The 14,972-nt window shown below is 52.6% G+C and overlaps 1 protein-coding gene across 1 annotated transcript in view; it reads left to right on the forward strand.

Annotated features, from left to right (window-relative positions):
• The window catches only part of PLEKHG4B (pleckstrin homology and RhoGEF domain containing G4B), a 58,173-nt gene extending 46,593 nt beyond the window's left edge, over positions 1-11,580 (forward strand). Inside the window, exons 26-28 of the mRNA XM_004698405.1 lie at positions 2,126-2,242; positions 2,392-2,640; positions 11,312-11,580. Coding sequence (XP_004698462.1) covers positions 2,126-2,242; positions 2,392-2,640; positions 11,312-11,580 — 635 coding nt within the window. The remainder of the gene's footprint in view (positions 1-2,125; positions 2,243-2,391; positions 2,641-11,311) is intronic.
• The last annotated feature ends 3,392 nt before the right edge of the window (positions 11,581-14,972 follow it).

The following is a 14,972-nucleotide window of genomic DNA, read 5'->3' on the forward strand; positions in this document are numbered from 1 at the left end:
TGAAAGACTGGTAGGGTTGACTGTGGATAGTTCTACGTGGACGGCCCAAGAGTGGCAGCTCTGTATTTATCCCCGCTTGGTGCCCCTCGTGCTTGATGCTATGCTTAGTCTTTGTGTTAGTCTGGGTGGACTAGAGAAGCAAATTCATTCACACATTCCTATGTGTGTAAGAAAAAGCTTCATGTACAAGAGCAGTTGAATATTGAGAAAACATCCCAGCCCAGTCCAGATCAAGTCCTTAAGTCCGATATTAGCCCATATGTCTGATACCAATCTATAAATTCCTGTTCAGACTCATGAAACATGTGCCATGATGCAGAATGCAGGAAGATCACAGGCCAATGGGTGGAAAGTCTTGTGGATCCAGTGGCAGTAGAGGCCTCTCAGCGGTGGCAGGGTCTCCACATGGCTTCGCTAGCTCTGAGGCTCTGGCTGCCATCAGCCTGTCTCCATGTGGCTTGTCAACAAGAATGCCTCGCAGGGAGGGAGTGTGTGCCCTGCCTCATGAGCTATTTATCTCCTTAGCGCTTCCAAGTGAGGTCATGCCACGTCCCGATTGACAGGCTAGACTCCACCCCTTCACTCTTCATCCCCCCAGATGTACACCAGATGATGTGACTACCACAGTCTTGGAACATGACCTCGTGTTCTCAAATTCTCTTTTCCATCTCCTTCCCCGCTCCTCCTGGAGCTCCAGCTAAACACAGGTTTGACCTTTTTACAAGGTTTCTTAAGTCTCTGGGTTTTTTTGTTTTGTTGTTATTGTTATTTCCTATCACTCTTTTCCATATTTCAGGCTAGGTAGTTACTAAATTCAAAGCTCACGAAGCTAATGTGCCACAAGCTTCCTTACTGGGCTGTTCCTTTAGATGGTTTAGCTTGGTTCCCTCCGTGTAGAGTTCCGTGATCTGCTAGTATTCTCGATTCCCCTGGCATCTGCTTTCTGATGGCACCAATCCCAGTTCACGTCACCAAAGCCCCTGACACTTCCAGTATTGAGCTCTCCCTGGGGTGTTTCTGTTACCGGTTTTCCCTCTTGGATATTAGTCTTATCTGCACCAGGCTCTGAGACTGAATGTGGGGTGCCACGTCCCTGAGCTCCGTGTTCCCTGAGGCGTGGCCGCCTCGGAGCGTCACATTGCCCTCGAGCACGTGTTAGAACTGTTCTGGTGGTTCTGAGCCAAATGCTGAAGCAGGAGCCCTGTGGTCAGAAGTGGAAGCAGCCACTGTCCACATCTGTTTCTAAAAGCAAAATAATGCTTCGAAGGCACACAGGAAATGAGCCGTCCGGGGGCTCCTCCCACTGCACCTCCGATCCTCTTCTCGCCAGGCTGCCTGTTGGCCCGCCTCCTTCCAGCTGCACACCTAACGAGTTGGCACACCTGTCTCCTTGTCCCCGGCCACACGCGCACTTGTCCCCTTGTCGCCGGGGAAGCAGAGGGAACTCTGACATGCAGGCACACACTCGCCGTGGCCTCTTCCCGTTCTCCTCAAACAGACTGAAATGGTCTTGTTGCTGCCACGTGATCGAGTCTGCATGTGCTGGCCTGACGCAGCAGCGATGATCATTCTCGGTCCCGACACCCTACAGGGTCTCCCAACAGCTCACGGTTCCCTGGTCTGCCTTTGCGATGATTTCACCAAAAATGGATTCATTCCAAAATCCTGACTCCAGCTTAGATCTCCAGGCTGCGTTCAAGCACACAGATGCTGCTCCTTTCTGTTTGCCTGGGGACCCGGCCCTCCGTTCCCCGGTTCCAAGGCCCCATGTCCTCCTCCTGGGCTGACTCCGTCTGCTCCCTCGGGAGGCCACTCGAAGGCCACATCATAGGTGTGTCTCAGAACACAGTGCCCCTGGCACCTCTTATCCTCTCAGACGCTTTACAGAGCAGGGACCGGGCCACCTGGCTGGACGGTCGGGGACATGCACCATTTATACAGCAATGGTATTTGCTCTGAAAACCAGAGGAGGTGGGTTAAGCTGTGTTACGTTGTGGGATGGCAGTCCATGACGTGAAACAGACGTGTATGACCTGCCCCATGGAAAATGGATCCACTCTAAGTGGTCACCCAGCGCGCAATGAAAGGTTTTACAAAGGACTGTGCACCCATCCTTCCCTCGCAGAACTCAGGATGCAAGAAATGGTGTCCATGGGCATAGGCAACAAGCCGTTCATGGACATCCAGCCCAGCGATGCCGCCATAAGTGACCGGGCCATTGACTACCTCCTGAAGAGGACAGGTATGGTATCTCCCGAGCCCTGGAGGGGGACGGGGCCAGCCTCAGCCCTGTGGCCCCGGCTGGGGTGAAGGTGGGGTCTGCTGTGTTGCTGGGTTCGGGCCGTGGGCCACAGAGCGGCCAGGCCCACTTGCCCTCCTGTCCACTGGCAGAGCCGCGGGCACGTGCCTCCATCGCCGTGTCCTCCTTTGACCGTGCCGCCCCCTTCAAGAGGCCCCACTCCACCATCTCGGAGAGCAGCACTTCCTCCTCCAGTAGCCGGTCCTCCTCGGTCCGGGGCCACCTGAACCTGCACGTGTACCCCAGCTCCCCGGGCCCGCTGAGCCCCTGGCCCCGCGACGGCAGAGCCTGCATCGAGGAAGATGAGCTGGAGCAGGAGACGGGCAGCCAGCCCTCCATGAGTGAGTGGGGCACCTGGGACGCCAGGGGGCTGCTGGAGCGAGGCATTGGGGACTCGAGATGGGGGGAGGTGGTGGAGAGAGGTGCAGGGGGCGCCGGGGATGGCCTGTTTAGGTCCCCTGACTTCATGTGCTTCCCAGTGTCTCTCAAACAAGTTAAACGTTTTCTCTTAGTTTAAAACAAGAATGTCACTTCCACTCCACATGGAGGCACAGGAAATGAAGTCAAAATACCCCGCCCCCCCTAAAACGACACACGTGACAAAGGAGGTCTCAGACACGGGGCATTGCGGGGGAGGGCTGTGATTCTTCGGATGGGAAGCAAGTGGGGTGAGGACCCCCTCAAAGGGTTTCAAGCCCACAGATCAGGGAGAGGGGCCCAAGGGGACATAAGTTAGGGAGAAGGACCATCTGGCTGGGAGAGGGCTTGGAAAACACTTGGAAGGATTAGGGAACAGCTGCTTTCACACACTCAGGCCAGACTGGAAAAACGTCATTCATGAGGCAGAACCCTAACCAGACCCGCCTGTCAAACCATGAGCACTAGACCCCAAAAGGGCCAACGGTTTCCAAGTATCTTAACTCCATCCCTGGGAGAAGGATGAAACTTTCTACTCCTGTAAAGAGCTACCAGAGTTGGTTGTCTCGGAAACCCCTGCTCTATAGGGTATATTTGGGTCTGAATTGACTTCATGACCATGAATTTGGCGCTTTGTTGTTGTTCTTTAACTCCACCCCAGGAGAAAACTCAAGATAATGTACAAAAATACAAATAGATCCAGGACCCAAGAAGTAGAATTCACACAGTCTGACTTTCGTTCAAAGGTCATCAGTGTACGAAGAAGTAGGCCCACGTGAGATAAAGGAGGGAGAATGATTGAGAACATACAAGCAACCCAGAATTGGCACAGATGTTGCACTGATGGGTCACAGGCATAAGGCCATATTTAACCTGAGTTCCAGATGTGTAGAAGTGAAGACAGTGGTGGCGGCGGCGATGGTGTGCCATCGAGTCAGTTCCGACACATAGCAATTCTGTGCACAATAGCCAAACACTGCCCGGCCCTGCGTCACCCTCATAATCGCTCTTAGCTCGGAGCCCACTGATGTAACCACTGTGCTAATCCGTCTCGTCAGGGGCCTTCCTCTTCTTCTTTGCCCCTGCACTTTACCAAGCATGATGTCCTTCTCCAGGGACTGTCTCTCCTTACACAACATGTCCAAAGTATATCCTCTCTTCTAAGGAGTGATACTGGCTGTACTTTTTCACAGACAGATTTGGTGGTTTTTGGTTTTTTAATCATTTTATTGGGGGTTCATACAATCCATACATACATCCATTGTGTCAAGCACATTTGTACATTTGCTGCCATAATCATTCTCAAAACATCTGCTTTCTACTTAGTCCCTTGGTATCAGCTCATTCTTACCCCTTCCTCACGAACCCTTGATAATTTGTTATTATATTGTCATGTCTTATACTGTCCAACATCTCCCTTCACCCACTTTTCTATTGTCTGTCCCCCATGGAGGGGGTTATATGTTGATCCTTGTGATCGGTTCCCCCTTTCTACCCCACCTTCCCTCCACCCTCCAGGTATCGCCACTCTCACCACTGGTCCTGAAGGGATCATCTGTCCTGGATTCCCTGTATTTCCATCTCTTAGCTGTACCAGTGTACATCCTCTGGTCTAGCTGGATTTGTAAGGTAGAATTGGGATCATGATAGTGGGAGGGAGGAAGCATTAAAGAACTAGAGGAAAGTTGTATGTTTCATCGTTGCTACACTGTACCCTGCCTGTCTCATCTCCTCCCCACAACCCTTCTGTAAGGGCATGTCCAGTTGCCTACAGGTGGGCTTTGGGTCCCCACTCCCCCTCATTCACAATGATATGAGTTTTTGTTCTTTGATGCCTGATACCTGATCCCTTTGACACCTCATGATCACACAAGCTAGTGTGTTTCTTCCATGTGGGCTTTGTTGCTTCTCGGCTAGATGACTGCTTATTTATCTTTAGGCCTTTAAGACCCCAGATGCTATATCTTTTGATAGCCGGGCACCATCAGCTTTCTTCACCACATTTGCTTATGCACCCACTTTGTCTACAGTGATCGTGTCAGGAAGGTGAGCATCATGGAATTCTTGCATTGAGGGTGTATTTGAGTGGAGGCCCAATGTCCATCTGCTACCTTAATACTAAACCTGTAAATATATGCACATAGATCTATTTGGTGGTTCTTTGGGCAGTCCATGGTACTGTCAAGATTCTTGCGAGCGCCATCATTCAAATTCATCAATTCTTCTTCGGTCTTCCTCAGTGTCCAACTTTCACATGCATGTGAGGCAATGGAGAATACCGTGGCTTGGGTCAAGCGCACCTTACCCCAAAAGTAACAACCTTGGTTTTCAATAGACTAAAGAGGTCTTGTGGAGCAGATTTACCTAATGCATTGCACCCTTTTATGTGGTTCCGTGAGCTGAAATCTTTCCCCTGCTTAATGTGATATAACCTATTGGTCCAGTTAAGAGGATCTTTATCATCTTGATGCTGAGTCATAATCCAAATTGAAGGCTTGAATCCTTGACCTTCATCAGCAAGTACTCCAAGTCCTCCTCAATTTCAGCAAGCAAGGTTGTTCCATTTGCATATTGCAAATAAGCCTTTCCCCAATCCTGATGCCACATTGTTCTTCATATAATCTAGTATCTCTGATTTGCTCAGCACACAGATTGAATAATATGAAGAGAGGATCCAACTGTGAGGTCTACTTTCCTGATTTTAAACAACTCAGTGTCCCCTTGTTCTGTTCCCACAAACTGCCTCTTGCTCCATGGACAGGTTTCCTATTAGCACAACGCAGTGTTCTGGAATTCCTATTCTTCTCAAGGCTATCCACAGTTTATTAGTAGTCCACACAGTCGAATGTCTTTGCATAATCCATGGAGCACAAGTACATATCATTCTGGTATTCTCTGCTTTGAGTCAGTGAAGCAGCTGTCTTCCAAATTTCTTAGCATAGATGAGTGAGTGCTTCCAGAGCTTCATTCGTTTATTGAAAGATTTCTATCAGAATTCCATCAATCCCTGGAGCCTTGTTTTTGGCTAATGCTTTCAGTGCAGCTTGGACTTTTTCTTTCAATACCATTGGTTCCTGCTACTTCTTAAAATGGTTGAATGTTGACTAGTTATTTTTGCTACAGTGACTCCGTATTCTCTCTATCTTATTTTGATGATTCCTACATCATTCAATATTTCGTCCATAGAATCTTTCAATATTGCAACTCAAGGCTTCAATTTTTTCTTGAACTCTTTCAGTTTGCTGACTATACTCTACACCCCCACCCCCCCAACCTACTTCTAGGTCTTTAAACATTTCATTACAATATTTGACTTTTTTCTTGAGCTGCCCTTTGAAATTTTCTGTTCAGCTCTTTAACTTCATACTTTCTTCCATTTGCTCTAGGTACTACACAATTAAGAGTAAGTTTTAGTGTCTCTTCTGACATCCACTTTAATCTTTTCTTTCTTTCCTGTAATTTGAATGCCTTTTGCTCTCTTAATGATGCTCTTGATGTCCTCCCACAGTTCATCAGGCCTTTTACCGGTCGTGTTGAGTGCATCAAATGTTCTGGAAATGGTTTCAAATTTCAGGTGGGAGAGACCCAAGGTTGTACGAGTATTTGGGCTCTTGTGGACTTGTTTAATCTTCTTCAGGTTCAACTTGAACTTACAAATGAGCAATTGATGGTCTGTTCCTCAGCCCTTGGCATGGATTTTAGCTGCTGATATTGAGCTAATGTGTCTTCTCTTCCCGCAGACATACACAATTTGGATTCTGAGTGTTCCATCTGGAGATGGCCGCGTCCTTTTGTGTTGGTGAAGGAAGGTATTTGCCATGAATATGTTGTTGACCTTGCGAAATTGTACCATGAAATCTCCAGCTTTGTTTCTGTCTCCTAGACGGTGGTTTCCCTGTTCCTTTGTTTCCAACCTTTTTATTCCAATCACCAATAGTTATGAGTGCATCTTGACTGCATGTTTGACCATTTTGGACTAAAAACGTTGGTAGAATTCTTCAATATCTTCATCACTAGCTCTTGTGGTTGATGTACACATTTGAATAACAGCTGTGTAGATGGATAGATATTATCAGATGCGTGGTACTTCAACATAGATCTTGAAAACTTCCTTGTTGACGATGGACTTGTGATGCCATTCTTGAATCTGTCATTTCCGGCAAGTGAACCGTATGATTTTCTGATTTAAAATGGCCAATACCAGTCCAATTCAGCTTACTAGTACATGGAATATCTATCTTTATGCATTCCATTTCATTTTTGACCACTTCCAATTTTCCTAGATTCATACTTCACACATTCCAAGTTCTAATTATTTATTGAGGGTTTGGGTAGTGGTTGCTAAAGTATGTTAGTCTGGGTGGACTAGAGAAACAAATTTATAGACACTCATGTGTATAAGAAAGAGCTTTATATAAAGAGTAATTGTACATTAAGAAAACATCCCAGCCCAGTCCAGATCAAGTCCTTAAGTCCAATACCAGCCCATATGTCCAACACCAATCTATAAAGGCCTCTTCAGACTCACGAAACATGCAATGACGCCAAATGCAGTAAGATCACAGGCCAGTGGGTGGGAAGTTTTGTGGATCCAGTGGTGTAAGCATCTTGGCTCTGGCAGGGGTCTCCACGTGTCTCCTCCAGCTCAGGGCAATAGCATAGTTCTGTGTGTGTGTCAGATGCAATGTCTCCCAGGGAGCATGCCTGCGTGCTGCCTCCAGTGAGCTATTTATCTCCTTACTGCCTCCAAATGAGGTCATCAAGCTACGACCTGAATGACAGGCTAAACTCCACCCCTTCACTCTAATCCTCTCAGATTGACAACAGATTGTGTAACTACCACACTAAGTAAATACCTCACTGCCATCAAGTCGATACCGACGCAGTGACCCGAGAGGACAGGTTAGATCGTGGAAACCCTGTCCGTTTCCAAGACTGTAATTCTTTGCAGGCATAGAAAGCCCCTTGTTTCTCCCAAAGAGCCAATGGTAGTTTCGAACTGATGACCTTGGAGATCACAGCCCAATGTGTAACCACTAGGCTGCCAGGACTCCTTGTAAGTAAAGACAGAAGACAGTTAAAAGACCTAACGGAGGTGAAATTTAGATAAAAATCATAATACAGCATAAGTAAACCTTGTTGCAAAGTCCTGTTATTTGTAGGTGCTGTCGGGTAGTTCCAATAGTGGCACTCCATAGGCAGATGCATTGTTGTTAGGTGTCGCAGGTTGACACCGACCCGAGCAGCTCTGTGTCCAACAGAATGAAACGCCGAACGGTCATGGGCCATCGCACAGTATTCCTGTGCCCGGGCCCATTGTTGCAGCCACTGTGCCCCTCCTCCTCCTCAAAAGCCTTCCTCTTTTTCACTGCCCTTCCCCTTTACCACACATGATGTCCTCCCCAGGGACTGGTCTCCCCTGACAACATGTCCCAAATCTGTGGGATGAAGTCTTGCCATCTTGCCTCTAAGGAGCCCTCTGGCCGAACGTCTCCCCGCAGATTGGCTTGCCCGTTAGCAGTCCATGGCACTGTCAGTGCTCTGCTCCAGCACCACTCGATGCAGCTGTTCTTCAGTCTTCCTTATTCCATGTCCAGCTTGCACATGTATAGGAAGCAGTGGCTTGGGTCAGGCATACCTTAGTCCTCAAAGTAACATCCTTCATTTTCAGTACTCGACAGAGGTCCTGTGCAGCAGATGTACCTAATGCAATTGATCTCTTGATGGCTGCTTCCATGAGCAGATTGTGGATCAAAGCAAGACAAAATTTTTGACAAAGTCAACACTTTCTCCATTTATCATGATGTTACCTATTAGCCCCGTTGTGAGGATTTTGGTCTTCTTTACATTGAGTTCTCATCCACACCGAAGGCTGCGATCCTCGCTTTTCATCAGCAAGTGCTTAAAGTCCTCCTCACTGTAAGCAATCACGGCTGTGCCATCTGTGTACACTGCAGGGTGTTCGTCTTCCTCCAAAACGGGTTCCACATTCTTCTTCAGACAATCAGCTTCTCTGATGATTTGCTCAGCTTACAGATTGAACAAATGTGGTGAGAGGACATAACCCCGGCTCAGACCTTCCCTGATTTTAAACCATGCCGTATTCCCTGATGTTTGCCCCGCTGCCTCTTGGCCCATGTACATGTTCCGGATGAGGAAACTGCAGTGTTCTGGAATTCCCACTCTTCTCAGGGCCGTCCACAGTTGACTATGGTCCACGCAGTCCAATACCTGTGCACGTCAATGAGACACAGCCAAAATCGTTCTGGTCTTCTTGCTTTGAGCCAAGGTCCCTCTGACGTCAGCATGAGCTCCCTTGTTCCACGTCCTCTTGTGAATCTGACCTGGACCTCTGGCAGCTCCCTGTCAGTGTGCTGCTGCAACCGTTGTCGGATGATCTTCAGGACCTCTTACTTGAGAGAACAGATACAGAAACCTCTATTAAACAGTTCAAGTCTGAAACTGCTGCTTCTCCATCTGGGTCTACCTGCTTCTGAAGGTGGCGTGTCCATCTCTCTCACCTTTCCTGAAGAACTCGGTGCTTCACTTTATACATCAACATGGCAGCTTTGGCATTTGGGGGGTGGGCGGGAGGGGCGGCTCCAATTGCATTATTTTCCCATGTTTTCTGAGTCTGGAGAACAGAGACTTTGGGGGGGGGGGGCCAAGATCTGGGCTGTAGGCTAGATGGGGCAAGGTTTCCCAACAGAATTTCTTTCTTTCTTTTGGAAAAATGTTTTCATTGTGATAAATACAAGTGGCGAGACATGTCTGTTAAGACAATGCACAAAGATGTACAGGTGGTCACCTTGCTGCCCTTTTCTCTCACAGTGGTTTCCTATTGCAGTGCACAGCCCTGCAGCCTCCTAGTGATCTGAGCATGTATGAACTGATGCATGGCCTCCCGCTTTCCCTTCCCACTGCCAACAGAATTTCATAGGCCAGCCCTTGTGGCCTTCGGGGAATGAGCAAGGGCGTCGCCCCGGGAGAAAGAACACGTGTTGGCACCACTGTCCCAGGCGTGTTCTCAGCGATGCAGACTTCACTTTTCCTAATAGCTTCCTGAGAAACTTCTGATCAGGAGGACCCTGTAGGAGTCCCCAAACCACAGGTAGCATCTCTCTGCCTGGAAGGAACTTGCCTGCCCCACCACAGAGACCACGGTTCAGGTTGGGCCTTTTTCCTAGCTGGCACCTGAAGGAGACCAAGGCAAGTCGCACGAGTGAATCTGAAGACATAGCAGTAGCAGTGATCCAGAATTCAACATAAGAGCTAAAAGAATCCCCAGGAGGAGAGAGCACAAAATGAGCAGGTGGCGTCCAGTGGGCTGGCCCGCATCTCTCTGGGGTTCCCAAGACTGGGGTGCAAGCAGATATTTGATGAAACCCTGGCTGAGCATTTCACACAATTCGATGGACATCGCCCAGGAGCTCTGGTAGCGTAGTGGGTTATGTGTTGAGCTGCTAATCACAAGGTCTGTGGTTCCGACCCATCAGCTTCTCTGCAGGAGAAAGCAGCAGCTACCTGCTCCTACAAAGATGTAATGTCTCAGAAACCCAAAGAGGTAGTGCGGCTCTGTGCTGTAGGGTAGCTTTGAGTTGGACTAGAGTTTAGTCGACCAACAGCTTGCTTAGCCCCAAGCACCAGAAATAAGAGGAAAGTATTCTCGGATACCTCGGAGCCGGTTGTTCAAAATCATTGACAAAAGGAAAATGCTAAAAGCAGAAGGGACTGTTCCCACTGAGGAACAAAGACTCCGGTGGGAGTGGTGAGGTCATGGGGTCGGCTCAGGACAGCCCACGTAGCCCAAACACTGTGGACAGACGACGACTTCAGAACTTAGGAAGTGACAGGAAGTACTTGGTGAAGGTCAGTGAGACAAACAGCCATCAGTCCCCAAACAAACCCAAGCCGTCGGATGGATTCCGACCTGGGTCCCTCGGTGGAACTGCCCCCTCAGGTTTCCTGGCTGCCATCATTACAGAGAGGAGCCCCACCTGGTGGGGTAGTGGGTACGCATTGGGCTGTGACCTACAAGGTCAGTAGTTCGGAAACACCGGCTGCTCCTCGGGAGAAAGGGCTTTCTACTCCCAGTAACACTTTCAGTCTCAGAAACTCGGGAGCAGATCCACCCTGTCCCGTAGGGTCGCTCGGAGTCAGCATCAACTCCTAGGCAGTGAGGTTGGTTTTAGTTGTTGGTAAAGAGGTCCTCCTAGTGGCGCTGTGGGTGAGGCGTTGGGCTGTTAACCACAAGGCGGGCAGTTCCCACCTGCCGGCCCCCCCCCGGGAAAAAAAAAGGACTCACAGTGCAGTGGGCTCGGCATCTGGAATCTTGGACACACACTGCTGATGGGCCAGGCGTCAGGGCTGGCAGGATTCGCATCCTCTCGGGCTGCAGGTGCTCGCGGGAGAGAGTGGCCCGCTCATTAACTCGCGTTCTGTGTGACACAGGCGTGGAACCCAGGCCTAAGGGTAGGTTGAACCAGGCAGGAGTGGGGAGGGAACATGCCAAGAGGCATGCAGTCGGGTGGGTCAGGGGCCGAGCGTGCCGCCACAGGCTGTGTGACCCCATGGGACCCCTCCATCTGCCCGCAGCCACGGAGAGCTCTGCGTCCTCCCAGTGCACCTCGGGGGACAGTGCAGGCTGCCCGGGCAGCCCCCCACACCCAGGGCTGCGGCAGCTGGCCGACGAGGATGGCGCATCCAGCCCGGGCTGCAGGACTCCCAACCAGGGCGCCTCCCCGCCCCTTCCCAGCAGGAGCTCGCGGTGGCTTGGGGGGCAGCTCACCACAGCGGTGAGTGGCCTCGCTGGGCGCCAGGGGGATGGGTCCCACCTGGGCCTGGAGGAGCCCCCTCACCCCTGAGTGGGCGACTTGTCCAGCCCCAGGGTCCTCAGTCAGTGCTGTGTTGGGGGCTGGCTCCCAGCATGTGATGTGGCCCACCCAGGACCACGCTTCTCTCACCCCTTAGTGGCCCTCCAGGCCTGGCCTCGTCTTGCTTGGTGAGAAGCTGGGATCCCCAAAGGCCTGGCAGGCAGCCAGAGTGGGCCTTGGGTTCCATGGGGGCCCCGGGGTGGCTGGGTGTGTGCTATGTGCTCCCTGCCATGGGCTGTGAGCCCAGGGCGATGGAGACCTCCCAAAGCTGCAGCTCATCTGCAGGCCCAGCCCGATGGCCTCAAGGCAGTCAGGGAGGCTCCTGGGACAGGGATGCACCCTCTTCTAACTGGCGCTTCAGGATCCGGGGCCTCAGTGGGCAAGCAGGCCTGGGAAGATGTGGGGTCTGCTATTAGGGGCTCGAAGCTGGGCTTAGGAACAGTCCCTGTGCCCTGGATGAGGCCTGATCAGTGGTCCCGCCTTCTCGTCAGAGGAACCCATCTTGGACCCTCTGCAGAGGTTGCCCAACTCGCGGGTCCTCGCGAAGGCCCAGGCCGTCGGGCCGAGAGCAGAGGCCACCCAACCCTGCATGCTGCTGAGACTCCACTCACCTGCCCAGAGCAGCCTGACCACAAGGCACACTAACCGCCCTGGGGCTACACCCACTCCCTGTCCGTACCGCCCCCCCAACACACACACACACACACACACACACACACACACACACACACACACACACACACACACACACACACACACACACACACACACACACACAACCCCCTCCTATGCATGAACGAGCTTCTTGGCCCCTTCTCCATCTCCCTTGTCCCAGCTTGCAGCTCCTCTGAGAGCCCTATGCCTGGACTCTGGGACCACCTATGCTGAGCTCTGGGGCCACAGGACCGGCAGCCCAGCAGGTCCCTCACACCACTCCCACCCGAGGGCCTGTGTGTCTTCGAACCGTCCCTACCACACCCTTTCCCGAGGCCAGCTGTCCTCCACCAGAGCTGGAAGTCCTCTCACCCTCGTGGACAGGAGTCCAGATGAGCCCCTCTAAACGGGGCCCGCTGACTGGGCAGTAGATGCCAATTTCCATACCCCATGGACATAACCTGTTGGAAGGGGCCTGCCCCGGGCTGCATAGGAGGTGCACACTGGCTGGGGTCTGAGGGTGGCATCTTTTAGGGCTCAACCGTCCCATCCAGTGTGTCAGCCAGTGGTTGGGGGTCGGCTGGCTGGTGGTATATCCTCAGAGTCCTGGCTCAGGGCAGGGAGCACGGACTTAGTGTCCGGGGGCCTCTGGGAAGGCTACTTCAGAAGGCTGCCTGGAAGGTCCTCCACTGGCTGGGCCAGGCCACCCCCTTCACATTGGTTGCAACTGGCTAGCCATGTTAGTGCTTCACTGCCCGAGTCTCAAGTGCTTGACCAAACGATGGACACCAAGCCCGTGGTGCAGGAAAGGCCCCTCACCAGGGAGACCCATGAACCCCAACCAAGGATACCCCTTGCCCACAAGGTTTGTGCGCTCACTAGCTGCCCTTGAGCTGAGAGACTCCCCTCCTTCCTGCACTAACCTGAGAAATCCGGGGCCCCTTCAGTCCCCGGCCCCCTGCTCTCCCCTGTGTGTGGGTGGCAGCTCCTGGGCACCCATGCTGCCTAGATAGCAGCATCATGAGCGGGTGGGTGGAGACATCCCTGGGGCAGCCTCCTGCAGTGACAGGCAGGAGCTGCGCAGTGGACACGGGGTGGCTGGTAACAGTATCTGTCTTGACAGCTGTGACGGGCCCAGCCAGGACCCAGGGCAGGGCAGACCTGCTGTGACCACGGGCATTGGGACATCATAACTTGGTTCTGACCACCACCACCCCATTTCCGGACAGTGTCCCCACTCTGGAGGGGTGTAGCAGAAACTCACAGACCCTGATCTTGGAGGGAGCCTTCCCTGTGACCAGACTTGGGCGATGGTCTCAGTGGACACCCACGGAGGGCCAGGATGCCTTTACCCGTCTGAAGACAGCCAGCAGTGCCTGGAACCACCATCTCTGCAGTGGGGCAAGGACTAGCCATGCTGCTCGCTATCCTCCCCAGAGCGAGGCCCCCCCAGATGCTGGGGGTGCAGACCACAGCAAACCACCCCCCCAACACACACACTCTGCAGTGGTGGGCCAAGAGGTCTGATGAACACAATGGGCCCGAGTGGACCAGCCTGCACCTCATCCTGTGACTGAGGGTTCCCTCTGACCCCAGCACCCTCCCCAGGCCACTGGCTGCAGAAGGAGCAGACGATGGCCCACGTAGGTTTTGGAAACTGCCTGTCCAGAGCCAGAGAGAAGCCACTCTTAGTTTTGCTGCCTGCCTTCAATACGACTGGTCTGAAATTTTCAATAAATGAGACTTCCCACTGCTCGTGGTCTCGTTGCATCCTGGGTGGTCTGGGCATGGGGAGGGACTCTGCCACCTTAACATCAGACTGGGCCCACGGTGGGTGCTCTGCTGGGTGATGGTGGAGCTTCCCCCCACCACATCACCCTCCTCCCTGAGGGGTAGAGGAGTCTCACACAAGGGTGTGGGTGACAGCATGACCCCCAAAGGAGTGCTGGCATGAGGTCAGCCCATGACTTGCTGACATGGGGGGAGGAGCACTTCAGTGGCCACAGGTACTTGTTGGTTTGTGGATGCTGTTGACTGACAGCTTCTCTTCCCATGGCCCTGCCTGGGGGAGCAGGGGGAGGTCCCAGGGAACTAAGTAGCTGAGGGCAGCACTGGCCACTTACCACTGGTGTCCCCTTAGCCTAACTCCCTGCAGAAGCGCCATGGCAGAAGCCCTAGGCTGGGTTCTGAAAGGGTTACCCAGGATGGGCAAGGAGAGGTGGTGAGGGACCCCACCCCACACACAGGAGGCCCCTAAGGACCAGATCTACACGATCTCTGGGGCGGCACTGGCAGTTCAGGCCTGCTCTCCGCCAACCCCTAGACATATACCCCCGCCCCCAAGAAAACCAATGTCCCGACCAAAATAGCCGTCAGGTGACAGCAGAGGCTGGTGACGCTCCGGGAAACTGCAGCTAAGAATAGCCGTGCAGGCGGGGGCCTTCCGGAGGGCCGGGCAGAGCCGAGCCGCTCCGAGCACAGTCGCAGTGCTGCGCAGCGCCGGGCAGAGCCGAGCCGTGCCGGGCAGCGCCGAACCTCTCCGGGCGCATTCGCAGAGCTGCGCACAGCGGCAAAGCTGCAGAGCCGAGGCGTGCCGGACGGAGCCGAGTGGCTCCGGGCAGAGTCGCAGATCCGCAGTGCCGGGCAGAACCGAATCGTTCCGGGCAGAGTCGCAGAGCCGAGCTGCGCCGGGCAGAGCCGAACTGTGCCGGGCAGAGCCGATCCGGGCA

This window comes from Echinops telfairi, unplaced genomic scaffold (assembly GCF_000313985.2).
Source record: "Echinops telfairi isolate 266 unplaced genomic scaffold, ASM31398v2 ScPeMD7_7469;HRSCAF=8507_1, whole genome shotgun sequence".
Taxonomy (NCBI): domain Eukaryota; kingdom Metazoa; phylum Chordata; class Mammalia; order Afrosoricida; family Tenrecidae; genus Echinops; species Echinops telfairi.